Source organism: Triticum dicoccoides, chromosome 2A (genome assembly GCF_002162155.2).
Source record: "Triticum dicoccoides isolate Atlit2015 ecotype Zavitan chromosome 2A, WEW_v2.0, whole genome shotgun sequence".
In the NCBI taxonomy this organism is placed as follows: Eukaryota; Viridiplantae; Streptophyta; class Magnoliopsida; order Poales; family Poaceae; genus Triticum; species Triticum dicoccoides.
The window spans coordinates 558,404,379-558,426,370 of record NC_041382.1 but is presented as its reverse complement, the minus strand read 5'-3'; the positions used below and the strand labels follow the sequence as shown (position 1 = coordinate 558,426,370).

The 21,992-nt window shown below is 45.1% G+C and overlaps 1 protein-coding gene across 1 annotated transcript; it reads left to right on the top strand.

The window, feature by feature from the left end:
* The first annotated feature begins 5,424 nt into the window (after window positions 1-5,424).
* LOC119355354 (chlorophyll a-b binding protein CP24 10B, chloroplastic-like) lies at window positions 5,425-6,664 on the top strand. The gene is made up of 2 exons (XM_037622145.1): window positions 5,425-5,741; window positions 5,864-6,664. Exons 1-2 carry the CDS (start codon window positions 5,524-5,526, stop codon window positions 6,411-6,413), a joined length of 768 nt encoding a protein of 255 aa, XP_037478042.1. The 5' UTR covers window positions 5,425-5,523; the 3' UTR covers window positions 6,414-6,664.
* The last annotated feature ends 15,328 nt before the right edge of the window (window positions 6,665-21,992 follow it).

The window sequence follows — 21,992 nt, the reverse complement described above, 5'->3', positions numbered from 1 at the left end:
CGCCCGAATGTGCCGACAAATCCCGATAGGAGCTGCACATATCTCTTTCTCAGGGCACACTTAGATTGTCCTAGGTACGGGTAGGCCAGGCAGAGTTGCCCCTGGTGGCCACCGGCAGCTGACAGGTGGACCAACACTCAGAGGAGCACTGGCCCGGGGGGGTTTAAAATAAGATGACCCTCGGGCTCCGGAAACCCAAGGGAAAAAGAGGCTAGGTGGCAAATGGTAAAACCAAGGTTGGGCATTGCTGGAAAAGCTTTAATCAAGGCAAACTATCAAGGGGTTCCCATTATAACCCAACTGCGTAAGGAACGCAAAAATCCGGGAACGTAACACCGATATGACGGAAACTAGGGCGGCAAGACTGGAACAAAACACTAGGCGAGAGGCCGAGCCTTCCACCCTTTACCAAGTGTATAGATACATTAATATAACAAGATAATATAATGATATCCCAACAAGTAAATAAATGTTCCAACAAGGAACGGTCTCCAATCTTCACCTGCAACTAGCAATGCTATAAGAGGGGCTGAGCAAAGCGGTAACATAGCCAATCAACGGTTTGCTAGGACATGGTGGGTTAGAGGTTTGACATGTCAATTTGGGAGGCTTGAAAGCAAGTGGTAGGCATCGTAGCATTGGCATAGCAAAAGAGCGAGCATCTAGCAAAGCAAAGATAGTAGTGATTTCGAGGGTATGATCATCTTGCCTGCAAAGTGGTCAGAGTTGACTGGATCCTCGAAAGCAAACTCAATGGGCTCCTCGTTAGCGAACTCGTCTCCCGGCTCTACCCAAACAAGACAAAGAAGCAACAAGGACACAATCAACCACGTGCAAGGATCAAACAATATGATGCAAGGATGGTATGCTATGCGGGATGCGATGCGGGATGCATATGCAAGATTTGACAAGGGATGCATGAACCTGGCCTCAACATGGGAATCCAAGTGTGCCACTGGAAAGATGAGATGAAATCGCTTGAAAACGATATAAAGAACACCGGAATCGGAGTTACGGTTTGGAAATGGCAAGCAATTCAAATATGACACCGGTCTGCGATTTACAGCAAGTAGCCATCTAAATGCAATGAGATGAATAAGCTACATCACCCAAACATGACAACAAAATACATGGCAGGGATGCATTCATGATGCTTAACAAAAGTCTAGCACTGAGCTACGGCCAATTCATCTATTAATAGGTTCAAACAAGCATGGCAAAAAATGCATATGGCAAACAGATTTCAGACTTAGTGAAATTAACACTTGTCTGGAATTTCAGATCAGGTAGCACACTTCGGAGCAACAAAACTATATGCTACAGGACCTAAACATGGCAAAGTAAAGCATGGCATGGAGCTACTCAAAGAGCTTAACAAAAATCTCTTAGTGACCTTGAGCCAAAAGGGATCAGAAAATACAATTGCAAGCATGTGAACATGGCAAAAACATAATCAGTTCTCAGACTTAGTGAAAACTGGAGCATGCTGAAACAGATATCAAGTAGGCATATTTACGAGCTCGATGCACTCACTACGGGGCAAGTCATGACAAGCTAAGCATACATCCATCAAGACTACACAAAATGCAAGCTAGACATGGCAAGAACAATAGCATAGTATGCACGGATCAACTACAACATCCTTGGCAAAATCGCTAACAAGTAGACAATCTGCCCAGATTCACGAAGTAGCAAAAGTAGAGCTCGATTTACTCAAGCTAGGGTGCTCCATAATTCCAAACAAAGACATGGATGAATAGAGCATTACAAGATTAGCAAAACATCCTTAGTGATCATCCTCAAAAGAGGCACGGATCACTAGGAAACAACATGAACATATGGCCATATGAGATAAACAGGTCAAGGACTTAGTGGAAACGCTAAGTCCCTGAAATCAGAATTACCAAGTGCCTCACTGTGCAAGCTTCTGCTAGTCACCACACACATCACAAAAATACATTGGTTGCACCTCTGGAAAGATGGAAAATCCCTTAGCAAAACATATGTAGAGCTCATGGGCATATCTTGCACACATTAATCATGGCAAAAATGACAAATATCTAAATGGAGTAGTAGATCTGACAATTATCTCAAGTAGCACTCTTCTAACAGCATTTCGGGCATCAAGATGAACTCAAATGAAAATGATGCAATGGAATGAAATGATGTACTCTCTGAGACGAACATTTTGATATGCTATATGCCCAAAACGGAGCTACGGATGCAAAGTTACGATGCGATGAATAGGAGCAAATAATTAGGGTTTCGGGGCAAAAGTCAACCCTGAAATCTGGATCTAGATCTAGCCGCACGGAATACGATGTTGGCCGGAACTGTTCACCGGAGCTTCGGGACGGCGCCGGACTTGCCGGGGCAGCGCGGACGCCAAGGAGGAAGGAGGAGGCCGGAGCCGGTGATGGCGACCACGCGATGCGACGCAGCGACCGGCGACTAGGTGGCGGCGGGCGGCGAAGCGGAGCACGGCGGCGGAGCGGCGACCACGGCGAGGAGGCGGTGGCCGGCGCGGGCTCCGGGCACCGGCGAGGAGGAGCAAGGCGGCGGGGCGAGCCGGGTGGGCGACGCTAGCGTGCGGGCCTCGGGGGCCGGCGATGGGCCTGCCCGGGCCGGCGGCGCGGGGGCGTTGAGGCGCCACATGGCGCTACGCCACTGGTGCGGGGCGGTGGCGCGACTTCGTCCGCCCAGGACGGACGTGTCTGGCGGCGGCGCGAGGGGATTTTTAGGGTTAGGGAGAGAGAAGGTCTGTGAATTTCGGGAGGGGTCTTTATATAGAGGTAGAGGGAGCTAGGAGAGTCCAAATGAGGTGCGGTTTTCGGCGACGCGATCGTGATCGAACGCTCTAGGTGATGGAGAAGTTTTTGGTGGGTTTTGGGCCAAATTGGAGGGGTGTTAGGCTGCAACACACATGAGGCCTTTTCGGTCCCTCGGTTTACCGTTGGAGTATCAAACGAAGTCCAAATGGTACGAAACTTGACAGGTGGTCTATCAGTAGTAAACCAAGGCCACTTAGCAAGTCTCGGTCCAATCCGGAAATGTTTAATCCCCACACACGAAAGAAAGGTAGAAATGACCACCGGAGGAGAACGAAGCGCCGGAATGCAGAACGGACAACGGGGAAAATGCTCGAATGCATGAGATGAACACGTATGCAAATGCAATGCACATGATGACATGATATGAGATGCATGACAACGACAACAACACACGGAGACAAAAACCCGAACCCGAGAAATAAAATAACTTAAGGCCGGAAACGGCAAGAGTTGGAATACATATTGGGAAAGTTACATCCGGGGTGTTACAGTATGAGGATACCGACAATCGAATCTCGGGCAAGTAACATACCGATGACAAAGGGAACGACGTATGTTGTTATGCGGTTTGACCGATAAAGATCTTCGTAGGATATGTAGGTGCCAATATGAGCATCCAGGTTCCGCTATTGGTTATTGACCGAAGATATGTCTCGGTCATGTCTACATAGTTCTCGAACCCGCAGGGTTCGCACGCTTAACGTTCGATGACGATTTGTATTATGAGTGATGTGATTTGATGACCGAAGTTTGTTCGGAGTTCCAGATGAGATCACGGACATGACGAGGAGACTCAAAATGGCCGAGAGGTAAAGATCGATATATTGGAAGGCTATATTCGGACATCGGAAAGGTTCCGAGTGATTCGGGTATTTTTCGGAGTACCGGAGAGTTACGGAAATTCGCCGGGGGAAGTTAATGGGCCTTATTGGGCTTTAGTGGAGAGAGGAAAGAAGGGCCACAAGGTGCCCCCCCCCCCGCCGCCCAAACCGAATTGGACAAGGGGTGGGGGCGCCCCCCGCCCCTTTCCTTCTCCCTCTCCCTCATTTCCTTCTTCCCTACTCCGAAAAGGAAAGGGAATCCTACTAGGACTTGGGAGTCCTAGTAGGACTCCCTACACTTGGTGCGCCCCTAGGAGGGCCGGCCTCTCTCCCTCCCTCCTTTATATACGTGGACAGGGGGCACCCCAAAGGCACTCCAAGATTTGTCTTAGCCGTGTGCGGTGCCCCCCCTCCACAGTTACACACCTCGGTCATATCGTCGTAGTGTTTAGGCAAAGCCCTGCGCCGGTAACTTCATCATCACCGTCGCCACGCCGTCGTGCTGACGGAACTCTCCCTCGTCCTCAACTGGATCAAGAGATCGAGGGACGTCATCGAGCTGAACGTGTGCTGAACACGGAGGTGCCGTACGTTCAGTGCTTGGATCGGTTGGATCGCGAAGACGTTCGACTACATCAACCGCGTTAGTAAACGCTTCCGCTTTCGGTCTATAAGGGTACCTGGACACACTCTCCCCGCTCGTTGCTATGCTTCTCCTAGATAGATCTTGCATGATCGTAGGAAATTTTTAAAATACTGCGTTCCCCAACATGTAATTCCTTGGGTCTTGTATCCAAAGTATTGTACCTGCAACGGTTAACAAGTATAAATAATGCGAGAAGAGTATAAATAAAATTGCAGGTGTTTCTCAATGACAAAAAGAACTAGCAGCTTGCTCTATCGACTGACACACACACAAAAACCTAAAGGATCACTCCAAAATTTAAACTGTGTAAAAACTATCAACACTTTCACTAAATATGGCAATCTAGAATGAAAAACATTCTAGCGTTAAAAGGTCAAAACAGAAGGTAATAACTAAGATTCTCTCTAAATCTAGTTATATGCATTCTGCACAAAACTGAAATTTACTCTAAATCAAATTGTATGCATTTTGCGCTAAATAAAAGGTTAGCTAAGTGTAAGGTCTTCCGTTGAAAAAAAAGAGGAAAAAGAAATCCAGCATGTTATGTTGGATGGCAACACACATGTGTGAGCTTGTGTTAAGCGCCTTGATGATCTAATGCATATCTCTTGGAAATGATGAAGAATATGTTTTTAACATAGGACTTAAACTCTGGTGTGTTGAAGATGTCACTGTTCTTTTAATCATTTAACCATAGATCGGTTCGCATGATGAAGCATATTTTGATGGTAGAAAACAGTACCATATCGCGTTCTATGTGTCTAAAAAAAAGTTGCATTATATGTGCGGTATGTCATACCATCTCCAAAGGTGACCGTCATCGTGTGCGAAACGACTCCTTGGCAATTATAACGCCCGTGGATGGATGGATCGGATCTTCTTTCACTATTCACCACGGAGATCCTACGACACGGTCCGATTGGCAGGCAGTCCCCACAGATCACAAGGAGCATCAAAGCCCAGGATATTGTCCACGCGGCGTCCACCGGCGCAGCAGAATCCGATGGCGCCAGCTCCCCATTGGCCAGCGCTCTATCCATCCTACCACCCCAGGATTTCCCAGCCCACATCTTGTGGCTGCCCTGCGCCGCAACGCCACGATTTAACATCAAAACCGTCGTGGCATCCTGCAAATCCTGCGCGCTCCAACAGACGTCCTTAGCTGCCACTCCGCCGCGCGCGTCAGCGACCTCACCGTCACACCGGCGAAGCAAGACCCGCACCCATGGCGCTCGCCTCCACCTCCGCCACCGCCTCCGCGGCCGTGCTCAAGAACCCGTTCCTCGGCGCGAGGCGCGCGCTCGCCAATGCCGCCTCCCTCGGCGCCGCGAAGCCCGTGACGCGCCGCGTGGTGGTCGTCGCCGCGGCCGTCGGCAAGAAGTCGTGGATCCCCGCGGTCAAGAGCGATGCCGAGTTCATCAACCCGTCCTGGCTCGATGGCTCGTAAGTCTTCCTCGTTCGTATTGTTTCTCTTGGTTCGTCGCCCTGCATTAATCCCACTCTACGCGGGGGGAGGCCTCCATGCATGGCAGCAACTCTGAGACTCACTCAACGCGTACGTGCAGGCTCCCCGGTGACTTCGGCTTCGACCCGCTGGGGCTTGGCAAGGACCCGGCGTTCCTCAAGTGGTACAGGGAGGCCGAGCTGATCCACGGGCGCTGGGCGATGGCCGCCGTGCTGGGCATCTTCATCGGGCAGGCGTACAGCGGCGTGCCGTGGTTCGAGGCCGGAGCGCAGCCAGGCGCGGTGGCGCCCTTCTCCTTCGGGTCGCTCCTGGGCACCCAGCTGCTGCTCATGGGGTGGGTGGAGTCCAAGCGGTGGGTCGACTTCTTCAACCCGGACTCCCAGTCGGTGGAGTGGGCCACGCCGTGGTCGCGCACAGCCGAGAACTTCGCCAACTTCACCGGCGAGCAAGGGTACCCGGGCGGCAAGTTCTTCGACCCGCTCGGCCTCGGTGGCGAGACCAAGGACGGCGTCTACATCCCCGACACCGAGAAGCTCGAGCGGCTCAAGGTGGCCGAGATCAAGCACTCGCGCCTCGCCATGCTCGCCATGCTCATCTTCTACTTCGAGGCCGGACAGGGCAAGACGCCGCTCGGCGCGCTCGGCCTATAAGACGATTTTTGGCTTGCGCGCGTGGTGGGAGAGGGGTTGTTGCATTGCATCAGGACGCATGGATTGCATGGGATCGGCTGGAGGTCGAAGAAGCAGCAGCAATGTATCTGTGTCCGTGACTTCTTTGGGGTAGTGTGTGTAAATCGAATGGGGAATCAAGTACTCTTTATTTCTCCAGCGTATGTACCATGTAATATATAGTCTGAGCTCTGTAATTTAAGGCAGAATGAGCAAGGGCATTTGATTCATCACCTACCAAGTCTTTTAGAACACTGCTGGCATATTTAAACAACCCGCAAAAAGAAGAAAAAATTGCATCAGTTGAAGGAAGCACGAAAACTAGCAAAGTCTGAACTGCTCAGCGCAAGATAGGATCACGAGATTCATCTAAAAATAATGCAGTGAGTACCAGTCGAACAGGAACAGGTGTTGGCTCTGAAAACATATTATAACACAGAATATATTAACAGGAGCACTCATTCCTGAACCTGAAACAGAGGAAAATTAGGAATAAATAAAGAAACAGAGGTGTTGCATTCCACGTTCGCAGGGTTCTTTGCAAACTTTCCTACAGAGTTCATCTCAAAATTGCCATGTATTTACCAAAAGCAACTGTACCATAGGTGCCAAAGTAGCACCCAGCGACATTGTTAATCCAAAAACAGTATCCTCTGGTGTCTAGACTGAATCTAATACCCTCTTTGAGGTTGGTATAAGGGCAGGATTGATGAAATTCTGCTAGAGTTAGCAGACATTTGGAGTAAATAGGAGACTACAGCGGGAGAAAGGTCTAGGGATAGGGATATTATGGAGGATGACACAAACACTGCTTACTTCCATGTTGTAGCTAATCAGAGGTGAAGGAAAAACTGATTAGTGTTCTAGATGGACCTGAGGGACCTGAGGGCTCTGGACTATTATAAGGAGTTACTTAGATATGTACACAGACCTAATATCTCTCTTAAGAGTGATTTCTATGGAGAGGACGAGAAAATTTCTGTAGAGGAGAATACTAGGTGTACCGAGGAGGAGATTAGGAAGCTGTTTTGACTCCTATTGTGATGGTGCCCTTAGGCCCGATGGATTGCCTTTTATACTTTACCAACTGTTCTGTGACATTATTAAAGTTAATTTGATAGCTATGTTTGAAGTCAGGTTTGATCGAAGCCTAGACATCTTTAGACTTGATTTTGCATCCCTCTTATTCCTAAAGAAGTTGATGCAAAAAACATTGTTGTTTTAAGCCTATAAATCTCCTCAATTGTTGTTTTAAGATTTTTACTAAAGTCTACCAATAGACTAGCCCTGATTATTGGCAGACTAATCTCTGAGCATCAATCTGCTTCTTAGAGGTAGGTTTGTTTTGAAGAGTGTGGTGACTGTCCATGAGGTTGCTCACTCTGTATACTCTTCTGATTAGAAAGGCCATGTATTTAAGATTGATTATGAAAAGGCTTATGACAAGGTTAGTTTAGATATATATTTTGTATGGGGTTCTTGAGGGGTTTTAGTGCTAAATGTATTGGTTGGATTAGGAGATTCACCCAGCAGGATCAGTGGATGTGAAGATTAATGGTGAGGGAAACTTACTTCTTCATCACTAGTAGGGATTTGAGACAGGGAGACCGTTTGTCCCCATTGATTTTTAATTTCGTGGTGGATGTGTTTGCTAGGATATTAGTGAAAGGATGACGAGTTGGGCTAGTTAGAGGGCTCTTCCCTAATTTTTGCCCTGGTGGTGTAGTGTGTATGCAATATGCAAATGACACTTTGTTGTTCATAGATAATGGCCTTCCAGTAGCTTTAAATCTTAAGTGGGTCTTGACTTGATTTGAGTTGGTTTCAGGGATGTCTATTAATTATCACAAAAGTGAATTGGTGCCTATCAATTTAGAACGTGGAGAGGTTAAACCTTTCTTGGGTATTTTTAATTTATTCAAGGGGGTTTGCCTATTAAGTACTTAGAGAGATGACCTCCAATCTCTAGTTGATACCAAGCTGGCCAAGAGAGAGGACCTCCAATCTCTAGTTGATACCAAGCTGGCCAAGATGGCTAGATGGAGGGTAAGCTCCTAGTCCTTATTAGGGAGAGTCACCTTGGTTAGGATTTGTCTGTCTAGTATTTCTATTTACATGTTGTCTTCCTATAAGTTCCCAAAATGGTATGTGCCTTTGGTCAATTCATGGTTTTATAATTATTTCTGGAGTGATAGTGAAGGTGGCCAAAAGATGCACCTTGCCAATTGGCCCTCCATATGCATGAAAAGGGAATATGGTGGATGGGAGTTCATAATATACATGATATGAATCTATGCCTAACCGTCTCCTAGGTTATAAGAGATATCTTAGGAGAAGGCGCTCTATGGAGTAGAGTTATAGATGCTAACTATAATACCAAGAACCTTAATACTATGTGCTGCAATGATCCACATCCTTCTCAATTTTGGAAAGGGGTTATATGGGCTTTGAAATTTGTTAGGTTCGGATATAAGTGGTTTTTAGGTAATGGTGGATATGTATTGTTGTTGGGGATCGTAGCAGAAATTAAAAAAAAATCTACGCATCACCAAGATCAATCTATGGAGTATTCTAGCAACGAGGGGAATAGGAGTGCATCTACATACCCTTGTAGATCACGAGCGGAAGCGTTCAAGTGAACGGGGATGATGGAGTCGTACTCGTTGTGATCCAAATCACCGATGACCAAGCGCCGAAAGGACAGCACCTCCGCGTTCAACACACGTACGGTTGGGAAGACGTCTCCTCCTTCTTGATCCAGCAAGGGGGAAGGAGAGGTTGATGAAGATCCAGCAACACGACGGCGTGGTGGTGGATGCAGCAGGATCCCGTCAGGGCTTCGCCAAGCACAAGCGGGGAGGAGAGGTGTTACGGAGGGAGAGGGAGGCGCCAAGAGCAAGGTGCGGCTGCCCTCCCTTCCTTCCACTATATATAGGGGCTAGGGGGGCGCATGCCCCCTTGGAGATCCCATCTAAAAGGGGGGGGGGCCTGGGGGCAACGGCCCCCTAGGGTTTCCAACCCTACGCGCCTTGGGCCCTTGGGTGGGGCGCACCAGCCCATCAGGGGCTGGTTCCCACGCCACTTCAGCCCATGGGGCCCTCCAAGATAGGTGGCCCCATCCGGTAGACCCCCGGGACCCTTCCGGTGGTCCCGCTACAATACCGGTAACCCCCGAAACCTTCCCGCTGGCCGAAACTGGACTTCCTATACACAAATCTTTACCTCCGGACCATTCCGGAACTCCTCGTGACGTCCAGGATCTCATCCGGGACTCCGAACAACTTTCGGGTTACTACATACTAATATCTCTACAACCCTAGCGTCACCGAACCTTAAGTGTGTAGACCCTACGGGTTCGGGAGACACGGAGAGATGACCGAGACGCCTCTCCGGTCAATAACCAACAGCGGGATCTGGATACCCATGTTGGCTCCCACATGCTCCTCGATGATCTCATCGGATGAACCACGATGTCGAGGACTTAATCAATCCCGTATACAATTCCCTTTGTCGGTACGTTACTTGTCCGTGACTCGATCGTCCGTATCCCAATACCTTGTTCAATCTCGTTACCGGCAAGTCACTTTACTCGTACCGTAATGCATGATCCCATGTCCAACCCCTTGGTCACATTGAGCTCATTATGATGATGCATTACTGAGTGGGCCCAGAGATACCTCTCCATCATACGGAGTGACAAATCCCAGTCTCGATTCGTGCCAACCCAACAGACACTTTCGGAGATACCTGTAATGTACCTTTATAGTCACCCAGTTACGTTGTGACGTTTGGCACACCCAAGGCACTCCTACGGTATCCGGGAGTTGCACAATCTCATGGTCTAAGGAAATGATACTTGACATTCAGAAAAGCTACAGCAAACGAACTACACGATCTTTGAGCTAAGCTTAGGATTGGGTCTTGTCCATCACATCATTCTCCTAATGATGTGATCCCGTTATCAATGACATCCCCATGTCCATAGCCAGGAAACCATGACTATCTGTTGATCAACGAGCTAGTCAACTAGAGGCTCACTAGGGACACATTATGGTCTATGTATTCACACATGTATTACGATTTCCGGATAATACAATTATAGCATGAATAATAGACAATTATCATGAACAAGGAAATATAATAATCATTTTATTATTGCCCCTAGGGCATATTTCCAACAGTCTCCCACTTGCACTAGAGTCAATCATCTAGTTACATTGTGATGAATCGAACACCCATGGAATTCTGGTGTTGATCATGTTTTGCTCTAGGGAGAGGTTTAGTCAACGGATCTGCTACATTCAGGTCCGTATGTACTTTACAAATTTCTATGTCTCCATTTTGAACACTTTCACGAATGGAGTTGAAGCGACGCTTGATATGCCTGGTCTTCCTGCGAAACCTGGGCTCCTTGGCAAGGGCAATAGCTCCAGTGTTGTCACAGAAGAGAGTCATCGGCCCCGACGCATTGGGTATGACTCCTAGGTCGGTGATGAACTCCTTCACCCAGATTGCTTCTTGTGTTGCCTCTGAGGCTGCCATGTATTCTGCTTCACATGTAGATCCCGCCACGACGCTTTGCTTGCAACTACACCAGCTTACTGCCCCACCATTCAAAATATACACGTATCCGGTTTGTGACTTAGAGTCATCCAGATCTGTGTCGAAGCTAGCGTCGACGTAACCCTTTACGACGAGCTCTTCACCACCTCCATAAACGAGAAACATATCCTTGGTCCTTTTCAGGTACTTCAGGATGTTTTTGACCGCTGTCCAGTGTTTCTTGCCGGGATTACTTTGGTACCTACCTACCAAACTTACGGTAAGGTTTACATCAGGTCTGGTACACAGCATGGCATACATAATAGACCCTATGGCTGAGGCATAGGGGATGACACTCATCTCTTCTATATCTTCTGCCGTGGTCGGGCATTGAGCCGTGCTCAATCGCACACCTTGCAATACAGGCAAGAACCCCTTCTTGGACTGATCCATATTGAACTTCTTCAATATCTTGTCAAGGTACGTACTTTGTGAAAGACCGATGAGGCGTCTCGATCTATCTCTATAGATCTTGATGCCTAATATATAAGCAGCTTCTCCAAGGTCCTTCATTGAAAAACACTTGTTCAAATAGGCGTTTATGCTTTCCAAGAATTCTATATCATTTCCCATCAACAGTATGTCATCCACATATAATATGAGAAATGCTACAGAGCTCCCACTCACTTTCTTGTAAATGCAGGCTTCTCCATAAGTCTGCATAAACCCAAACACTTTGATCATCTCATCAAAGCGAATGTTCCAACTCCCAGATGCTTACACCAGCCCATAGATTGAGCGTTGGAGCTTGCACACCTTGTTAGCATTCTTAGGATTGACAAAACCTTCCGGCTGCATCATATACAATTCTTCCTTAAGAAAGCCGTTAAGGAATGCCGTTTTGACGTCCATTTGCCATATCTCATAATCATAGAATGCGGCAATTGCTAACATGATTCGGACGGACTTCAGCTTCGCTACGGATGAGAAAGTCTCATCGTAGTCAACCCCTTGAACTTGTCGATAACCCTTAGCGACAAGTCGAGCCTTAGATGGTCACATTACCATCCGCGTCTGTCTTCTTCTTAAAGATCCATTTATTTTCTATGGCTCGCCGATCTTCGGGCAAGTCAGTCAAAGTCCATACTTTGTTTTCATACATGGATTCTATTTCGGATTTCATGGCTTCTAGCAATTTGTCGGAATCCGGGCCCGCCATCGCTTCTTCATAGTTCGAAGGTTCACTGTTGTCTAACAACATGATTTCCAAGACAGGGTTGCCGTACCACTCTGGTGCGGAACATGTCCTTGTGGACCTACGAAGTTCAGTAGCAACTTGATCTGAAGTTTCATGATCATCATCATCAACTTCCTCTCTAGTCGGTGCAGGCACCTCAGGAACATTTTCTTGAGCTGCGCCACTTACCGATTCAAGAGGTAATACTTCATCAAGTTCTACCTTCCTCCCACTTATTTCTTTCGAGAGAAACTCTTTCTCTAGAAAGGACCCATTCTTGGCAACAAATATCTTGCCTTCGGATCTGAGGTAGAAGGTATACCCAACAGTTTCTTTAGGGTATCCTATGAAGACGCATTTTTCCGACTTGGGTTCGATCTTTTCAGGTTGAAGTTTCTTTGACATAAGCATCGCATCCCCAAACTTTTAGAAACAACAGCTTAGGTTTCTTCCCAAACCATAATTCATACGGTGTCGTCTCAACGGATTTCGATGGAGCCCTATTTAAAGTGAATGCGGCAGTCTCTAAAGCATAGCCCCAAAATGATAGTGGTAAATTGGTAAGAGACATCATAGATCGCACCATATCTAATAGAGTGCGATTACGACGTTCGGACACACCATTACGCTGAGGTGTTCCAGGCGGCGTGAGTTGTGAAACTATTCCACATTTTCTTAAGTGTGTGCCAAATTCGTGACTCAAGTATTCTCCTCCACGATCTGATCGCAAGAACTTGATTTTCCTGTCACGTTGATTCTCAACCTCACTCTGAAATTCCTTGAACTTTTCAAAGGTCTCAGACTTGTGTTTCATTAAGTACACATACCCATATCTACTCATGTCATCAGTGAGGGTGAGAACATAACGATAGCCACCGTGAGCCTCAACACTCATTGGACCGCACACATCAGTATGTATGATTTCCAATAAGTTGGTTGCTCGCTCCATTGTTCTTGAGAATGGAGTCTTGGTCATTTTACCCATGAGGCATGGTTCGCACGTGTCAAATGATTCGTAATCAAGAGACTCTAAAAGTCCATCTGCATGGAGCTTCTTCATGCGTTTGACACCTATGTGACCAAGGCGGCAGTGCCACAAGTATGTGGGACTATCATTATCAACCTTACATATTTTGGTATTCACACTATGACTATGTGTAGCATTACGCTCGAGATTCATTAAGAATAAACCATTCACCATCGGAGCATGACCATAAAACATATCTCTCATATAAATAGAATAACCATTATTCTCGGATTTAAATGAGTAGCCATCTCGAATTAAACGAGATCCTGATACAATGTTCATGCTCAAAGCTGGCACTAAATAACAATTATTGAGGTTTAAAACTAATCTCGTAGGTAAATGTAGAGGTAGCGTGCCGACGGCGATCACATCGACCTTGGAACCATTCCCGACGCACATCGTCACCTCATCCTTCGCCAGTCTCTGCTTATTTCGCAGCTCCTGCTTTGAGTTATAAATGTGAGCAACCGCACCGGTATCAAATACCCAGGAGCTACTACGAGTACTGGTAAGGTACACATCAATAACATATATATCACATATACCTTTGGTGTTGCCGGCCTTCTTGTCTGCTAAGTACTTGGGACAGTTCCGCTTCCAGTGTCCGTTTCCCTTGCAATAAAAGCACTCAGTCTCAGGTTTGGGTCCATGCTTTGGCTTCTTCCCGACAACTGGCTTACCGGGCGCGGCAACTCCCTTGCCGTCCTTCTTGAAGTTCTTCTTACCCTTGCCTTTCTTGAACTTAGTGGTTTTATTCACCATCAACACTTGATGTTCCTTTTTGACTTCTACCTCTGCTGATTTCAGCATTGCAAATACTTCAGGAATGGTCTTTTCCATCCCCTGCATATTGAAGTTCATCACAAAGCTCTTGTAGCTCGGTGGAAGCGACTGAAGGATTCTGTCAATGACCGCGTCATCCGGGAGATTAACTCCCAGCTGAGTCAAGCGGTTATGCAACCCAGACATTTTGAGTATGTGCTCACTGACAGAAATATTTTCCTCCATCTTACAGCTGAAGAACTTGTCGGAGACTTCATATCTCTCGACGCGGGCATGAGCTTGAAAAACCATTTTCAACTCTTTGAACATCTCATATGCTCCGTGTCTCTCAAAACGCTTTTGGAGCCCCGGTTCTAAGCTGTAAAGCATGCCGCACTGAACGAGGGAGTAATCATCAGCACGTGTCTGCCAAGCGTTCATAACGTCTTGGTTCGGTGGGACGAGTGCGTCACCTAGCGGTGCTTCTAGGACATAATCTTTCTTGGCAGCTATGAGGATGATCCTCAGGTTCCGGACCCAGTCCGTATAGTTGCTGCCATCATCTTTCAGCTTGGTTTTCTCTAGGAACGCGTTGAAGTTGAGGACAACGTGGGCCATTTGATCTACAAGACATATTGTAAAGATTTTAGACTAAGTTCATGATAATTAAGTTCATCTCATCAAATTATTAAATGAACTCCCACTCAGATAGACATCCCTCCAGTCATCTAAGTATAACATGATCCGAGTTAACTAGGCCGTGTCTGATCATCACGTGAGACGGACTAGTCAACATCGGTGAACATCTTCATGTTGATCGTATCTTCTATAAGACTCATGCTCGACCTTTCGGTCTTCTGTGTTCCGAGGCCATGTCTGTACATGCTAGGCTCGTCAAGTCAACCTAAGTGTATTGCATGTGTAAATCTATCTTACACCCGTTGTATTCGAACGTTAGAATCTATCACACCCGATCATCACGTGGTGCTTCGAAACAACGAACCTTCGCAACAGTGCATAGTTAGGGGGAACACTTTCTTGAAATTATTACGAGGGATCATCTTATTTAAGCTACCGTCGTTCTAAGAAAATAAGATGTAAAACATGATAAACATCACATGCAATCAAATAGTGACATGATATGGCCAATATCATTTGCTCCTTTGATCTCCATCTTCGGGGCTCCATGATCATCGTTGTCACCGGCATGACACCATGATCTCCATCATCATGATCTCCATCGTCGTGTCTTCTTGAAGTTGTCTCATCATCTATTACTTCTACTACTATGGATAATGCTTTAGCAATAAAGTAAAGTAATTACATGACGTTTACGTTGACACGCATGTCATAAATAAATAAAGACAACTCCTATGGCTCCTGTCGGTTGTCATACTCATCGACATGCAAGTCGTGGTTCCTATTACAAGAACATGATCAATCTCATACATCACATATATCATTCATCATTCATCACAACCTTTGGCCATATCACATCACAAAACACTTGCTGCAAAAACAAGTTAGACGTCCTCTAATTGTTGTTGCAAGTTTTTACGTGGCTGCTATAGGTTTCTAGCAAGAACGTTTCTTACCTACGCCAAAACCACAACGTGAATTGCCAATTTCTATTTACCCTTCATAAGGACCCTGTTCATCGAATCCGGTCCGACTAAAGTGGGAGAGACAGACACCCGCCAGCCACCTTATGCAACTAGTGCATGTCAGTCGGTGGAACCGGTCTCACGTAAGTGTACGTGTAAGGTTGGTCCGGGCCACTTCATCCCACGATTCCTCCGAATCAAGATAAGACTAGTAACGGCAAGCAAATTGACAATATCGACGCCCACAACTACTTTGTGTTCTCCTCGTGCATAGTAACTACGCATAGACCTAGCTCATGATGCCACTGTTGGGGATCGTAGCAGAAATTAAAAAAAATTCTACGCATCACCAAGATCAATCTATGGAGTATTCTAGCAACGAGGGGAATAGGAGTGCATCTGCATACCCTTGTAGATCGCGAGCGGAAGCGTTCAAGTGAACGGGGATGATGGAGTCGTACTCGCCGTGATCCAAATCACCGATGACCAAGTGCCGAACGGAGAGCACCTCCGCGTTCAACACACGTACGGTTGGGAAGACGTCTCCTCCTTCTTGATCCAGCAAGGGGGAAGGAGGGGTTGATGAAGATCCAGCAGCACGACGGCGTGGTGGTGGATGCAGCAGGATCCTGGCAGGGCTTCGCCAAGCACAAGCAGGGAGGAGAGGTGTTACAGAGGGAGAGGGAGGCGCCAAGAGCAAGGTGCAGCTGCCCTCCCTCCCTTCCACTATATATAGGGGCTAGGGGGGCGCATGCCCCCTTGGAGATCCCATCTAAAAGGGGGGGGCGGCCCCTGGGGGCAACGCCCCCCTAGGGTTTCCAACCCTAGGCACCTTGGGCCCTTGGGTGGGGCGCACCAGCCCATCAGGGGCTGGTTCCCACGCCACTTCAGCCCATGGGGCCCTCCGGTATAGGTGGCCCCATCCGGTGGACCCCCGGGACCCTTTCGGTGGTCCCGGTACAATACCGGTAACCCCCAAAACCTTCCCGCTAGCCGAAACTGGACTTCCTATACATAAATCTTTACCTCCGGACCATTCCGGAACTCCTCGTGACGTCCGGGATCTCATCTGGGACTCCGAACAACTTTAGGGTTACTACATACTAATATCTCTACAACCCTAGCGTCACCGAACCTTAAGTGTGTAGACCCTACGGGTTCGGGAGACACGCAGACATGACCGAGACACCTCTCCGGTCAATAACCAACAACGGGATCTGGATACACATGTTGGCTCCCACATGCTGCTCGATGATCTCATCGGATGAACCACGATGTCAAGGACTTAATCAATCCCGTATACAATTCCCTTTGTCAATCGGTACGTTACTTGTCCGAGACTCGATCGTCGGTATGCCAATACCTTGTTCAATCTCATTACCGGCAAGTCACTTTACTCGTACCGTAATGCATGATCCCGTGTCCAAACCCTTGGTCACATTGAGCTCATTATGATGATGCATTACCGAGTGGGCCCAGAGATACCTCTCCGTCATACGGAGTGACAAATCCCAGTCTCGATTCGTGCCAACCCAACAGACACTTTTGGAGATACCTGTAATGTACCTTTATAGTCACCCAGTTACGTTGTGACGTTTGGCACACCCAAGGCACTCCTACAGTATCCTGGAGTTGCACATTCCCATGGTCTAAGGAAATGATACTTGACATTCAGAAAAGCTACAGCAAATGAACTACACGATCTTTGAGCTAAGCTTAGGATTGGGTCTTGTCCATCACATCATTCTCCTAATGATGTGATCCCGTTATCAATGACATCCCCATGTCCATAGCCAGGAAACCATGACTATCTGTTGATCAACAAGCTAGTCAACTAGAGGCTCACTAGGGACACATTGTGGTCTATGTATTCACACATGTATTACGATTTCCGGATAATACAATTATAGCATGAATAATAGACAATTATCATGAACAAGGAAATATAATAATCATTTTATTATTGCCTCTAGGGCATATTTCCAACAATTGTTTGGTGAAGATATTTGGTTTGTAAACTCACCTCTAGGCACCCAGTTCTGGGATATTTATTGTATAGTCAATGAAAAGAATAAAACTGCATTTTTGTCACATCCGAGATTTTTCCCAAATCTAGTATGTTTTAAATTTCACAAGGAATTAATATTTTCGTAGAAAAACCTTTGCTTGCTCTCTAATTATCTAACATTCCCTAGGATTTGCTTGTGATTGGTTTAATTGATCAACCTAGAGGGTCAAAGGCCCTATGCCAACATTTGAAACCCTAGATTGAAATTGGTAAAACAGAATGAACCCTAAAAGGTTTTAGGGAATAATTTTGAATCCTAAAATAGGGTGCAAATAAAATCTTTATTTGGGCATAAAGGTATTCTTAATAAGTTCGAAATGATATTCATAACCCCGATAAATTTACCAAATAATTAAAATGAATTTATGTTGGAATGAATTCAAAAATCAAAAGGGAAAATTATTTAAAAGGGCCTTGCATTATTTGGCAAGAAAAATAATTACCATAAGCCCAAATAAACCCTTTCTATTAATATTGCAAGTTAGATTTAGAGTACATTTGGTTTCAAACCAAATTGAAGTTCAAAAAGGAATTGAAAACAAAAAAAGAAAATATAAGGTGGCAGAAGTTATTTGCCCAAAGGGGGCAAATAAAAATGATCACCGGATCAGGAGTATTCCATTTGGAATTTAGGCTAGTTAAATTTTGGAAGAAAATTCAATTTCTAAAGAGTTGTGAATTTACAAAGGGAATCGAAAAGAAAGAACAACCTAAACCTAGAGGCTCACCTAACACTACGATCTAGCTAGCCAGTTGCACGCCCTCTCTCTCTCTCACTGACCGGCTGACCCCACCTGTCAGCTTTGTCTTTCTCCATTAACTGCCGCCCCACGTCGCTTGCCCGCGCACCTGAGCACAAATGAGCGCATGACCCCATGTCCACTCACTTAACCGAATCGGTATAGACCAGTAGGAGCCATGCACGTGTCCCAGCCTTATCCACAACATTTTTTGATTTAAATTAAAAACACTTGGTAGTTTTATGGAAACCCCCTGGAACTTTCACCCTTATAAGTTTTATGAGTAGGTCCAAATTGAGTGAAACTTTTTGCAGACTAGACCTTATGAAGTAAGCTTTCACCTAGACCAATAAAGATTAGGTTTTTGATGGCATGCACGTGCACAAGGCTATGTAGAAATTTCATGATAAGTAAGGTTTGTCGATCCCACAGAAAGCGAATAGGATGGCACCACAATCCCCGTTGTCACTTAACACAACTACGCTCACACCCAAACCGGAGTTTGGAAATAGTTCACTCGAGTAGGTTGCTAGGGAACGGTAAAAGGGAGAACTAAGTACTAGAGAGAATAGAAAATAAATAATATAAATAGGCGAAAATAAACTAAGAGAAATATGTGATGTTTTAGATGAGATTGCTGGCATGTAGGTATGGTCTCGTTCGGTACGGGCACAAAATGGTGTTAAGATTTACGACTATGACACGTGGTGGCTAAGTCAGTAACTGCATTATAGGATATGACAATCTACTAATGGTGGGCGATCCCTCGCATAATGTTATCCCTCAAGACACATTGTATTGAGATAACTCATTCGTCCTACTTCTTGTCCCATACCTGTGGCGGGAAACACAAAGATATTAAGGTCACGAGGACCGGACGAAGGAATAAGTTCTATGGACAACCGTGTTCCTAGAATAATTGTGTTCCCCTTAAGATATCTGCACTTGTCACGTCGCAGGTCTATCGGTTTCCACAACATTCTATCAACTTCATGTGTGGCCTAAGATTTGAACGTCTCCAACTACGCCAATGGATTGAACATCTCCAATCACTAAATTACCACAGAGGAAAGTAAGCAACAAAAAGAAACACACATAAATAGACTAAGCATACCAAACAACCACTTACTAATTGACCGACCCATAGCTAAAAATTACTCAAATAACATCACATATAAGGGGGTTCAAGAGTTGTTACAACCCATCACAGATACCGTTATGGAGGAGGAAGAAGGGGTGGTGATGGTGATGATGATGGCGCGACGACGAATGATGGTGGTGATGGAGAGGCGACAACGGCTCCCTTTGATCCCCCTCTTGGTTGCAACTATAGTGTTTTTGATGTGGACGGTGGCTGGACATGGAGATGAATGACGAATGACCAATGATATGAGATGGAGACGGCGGCTAGGGTTGAAGGTGTTTATATAATGGCTCTCCGGTAGCCTCTCCTCCGTTCATATATATCATCTCCCATTTGATCCAAGGGCTCAAGGTGAGCCTCATCCTCTCCCAAAACATCCCTTGAAGGCCAAGGAAGTCATAGGAACAAACATGGATGAAACCAGTGAAGAATCACATCTAGAGAGGCAACTTTTGGGACTTGTTTCCTTCCATACGACCTTGTGTACGACGAGCTATGGTCGTATGACATGTTGTCGTTTGCTCTGGACCTCTTCGATACATTGTCTGCCATTTCTTCAAACAAACTCGTAATTTGACGTTCTTGGGCTCGTTGGATTATTATGAACGACCCCGATCCATTTCTGGTATTAGATCTTTGCTTCGAGCAACTTGGAAAATAACCTTTTCACTCTCTGAAATGGCAAGTCTGAGGGCTGGATGTCCATTGTTTGAACTCCTTTCATCGTGGGAAGTCCGTGTCACCTACAAGACACAAAGGCAAAGAAAAATAACAAAGACTAAAAAATAATAGAGGTTATGCAATGCTCGCGGTTAAAAGAGTAAAAACTAGAAATCATGCATATGGACATGTAATTGGCTCAATGGAACATGATATAACTTGATATACGGAGATAACATTCATGAGCTCTAAAGATGCGTAAAATATGAAGCCATCAGTTTTGAAAAGTTTAAAACTGAAATTCAAATAGAATGTGTTAAAACTTAAGTAGGGTCTAGATTCAAATTTATAAATCCAATATAATTGCTTTGGTTTGCAAAATAAACCTAATTAAATATAGTTTCAACTTGGATCTCTGGATTTAAAATTTGAATAATTTAGAATATGAATCTAAATATAATTCGGTAGAAGCTAGAAATTCAAGTGAAACTTAAAAATATTTAGGTTATAACTTAAAAATAAAGGTTTAAGTGGATTAACTATTTTGCAACATAGTTTAGAAACTCATGATGGACTCAAGTAAATATTTTTTCTATTTATATTTGACTTTAGAAAATTCAAATATTATTTTAATTTCGTTCAACCTTAGTTTGGCTATAACTTAAAACCATAGGTTAAACTGGGATAATAATTTGCATTAAATTTTAGGAACCTAAAATTGAACTATAGTGAATAACATTGGATTTAAACTTACTTTAGTTCAAAATTGAAATAAACTTTAGAGAACATTTTGGATTATTATTTGACTTTAGGAATTCAAACTTAAATTGAACTTAGTTTAAACTTAAATGAACTTAAAGTCATTAAATTATACAAATTGAATGAAATACTTTGGCAAATGGATTCAAGAACTAACATTAGTCATTTATGAAATATTTTGAAATTGAACCCAGCTTTAGTAATTCAGTAGTTCAAATCATTTTTAAATCTAGCCAACTATAGTGTGTGTTGCCCATGAAAGGTTAACAAGTTTGGATTGTCATTCAAACCTAAAAATGAACTTGTTTATCCATTGTTCATAGACCATGACTCGAGTTGCAAGATTCTTTTGAATGAGTCTGGCAACCACAAATTTGCATCACATACTCCTTATGGGATGAACCCTTTTAAACTGAAACTTGCATGTGAACCTTTATGTCACATGTACTCCACTTAACAACCACTATGTTGTTTTCCAAACCCTTGAGTTAACACATGACACATGATCTCACAACACAATGACACTGACACCATGTAATGCACTTGTTGTATGTTGATTTGTATTGTATGGTTGTTTATGGTTACTCTTTACACACATTAGATTAAACGAAGGGCGAAGAGTAGCTTGATCAAGATTGTGAGTTTGAAGAATCGTCAATACCAGGAAAGGGTAACCTATGATCATAATCTATCTTTTCATGCATTGTAGTTTTTCCAACTGGGAATTCCCTGTATGATTTTTGCTTAGACAAGAACCCAGTAAAAGAAACTTAGGTCCATTTACCTTGTTCCTTATAACAACGTGTAGTTGCTTAGCTGTTATCAACGGGGATTGGGACCAACATTCAAAAGGTTAATTTATGGATGACCACATAATAACAACATAATTAATGAATCATCTGGGTGGTTCTTGGAGTACTTAATAACAACCAGATTAGTGAGGTGCAAGGTGGTATTTGACTCAATGTCTTGGATTGATGCAACTCGTGGAGCCAACCATGGTGGAAGAGCGACTCTG

What these genes read in the sequence shown, in the direction of transcription:
- LOC119355354 (XM_037622145.1), top strand. Translation starts at nt 5,524, where the DNA reads ATGGCGCTCGCCTCCACCTCCGCCACCGCCTCCGCGGCCGTGCTCAAG. An exon ending in CCGTCCTGGCTCGATGGCTC is followed by an intron (nt 5,742 to 5,863) that starts GTAAGTCTTCCT and finishes GCGTACGTGCAG; the next exon opens with GCTCCCCGGTGACTTCGGCT.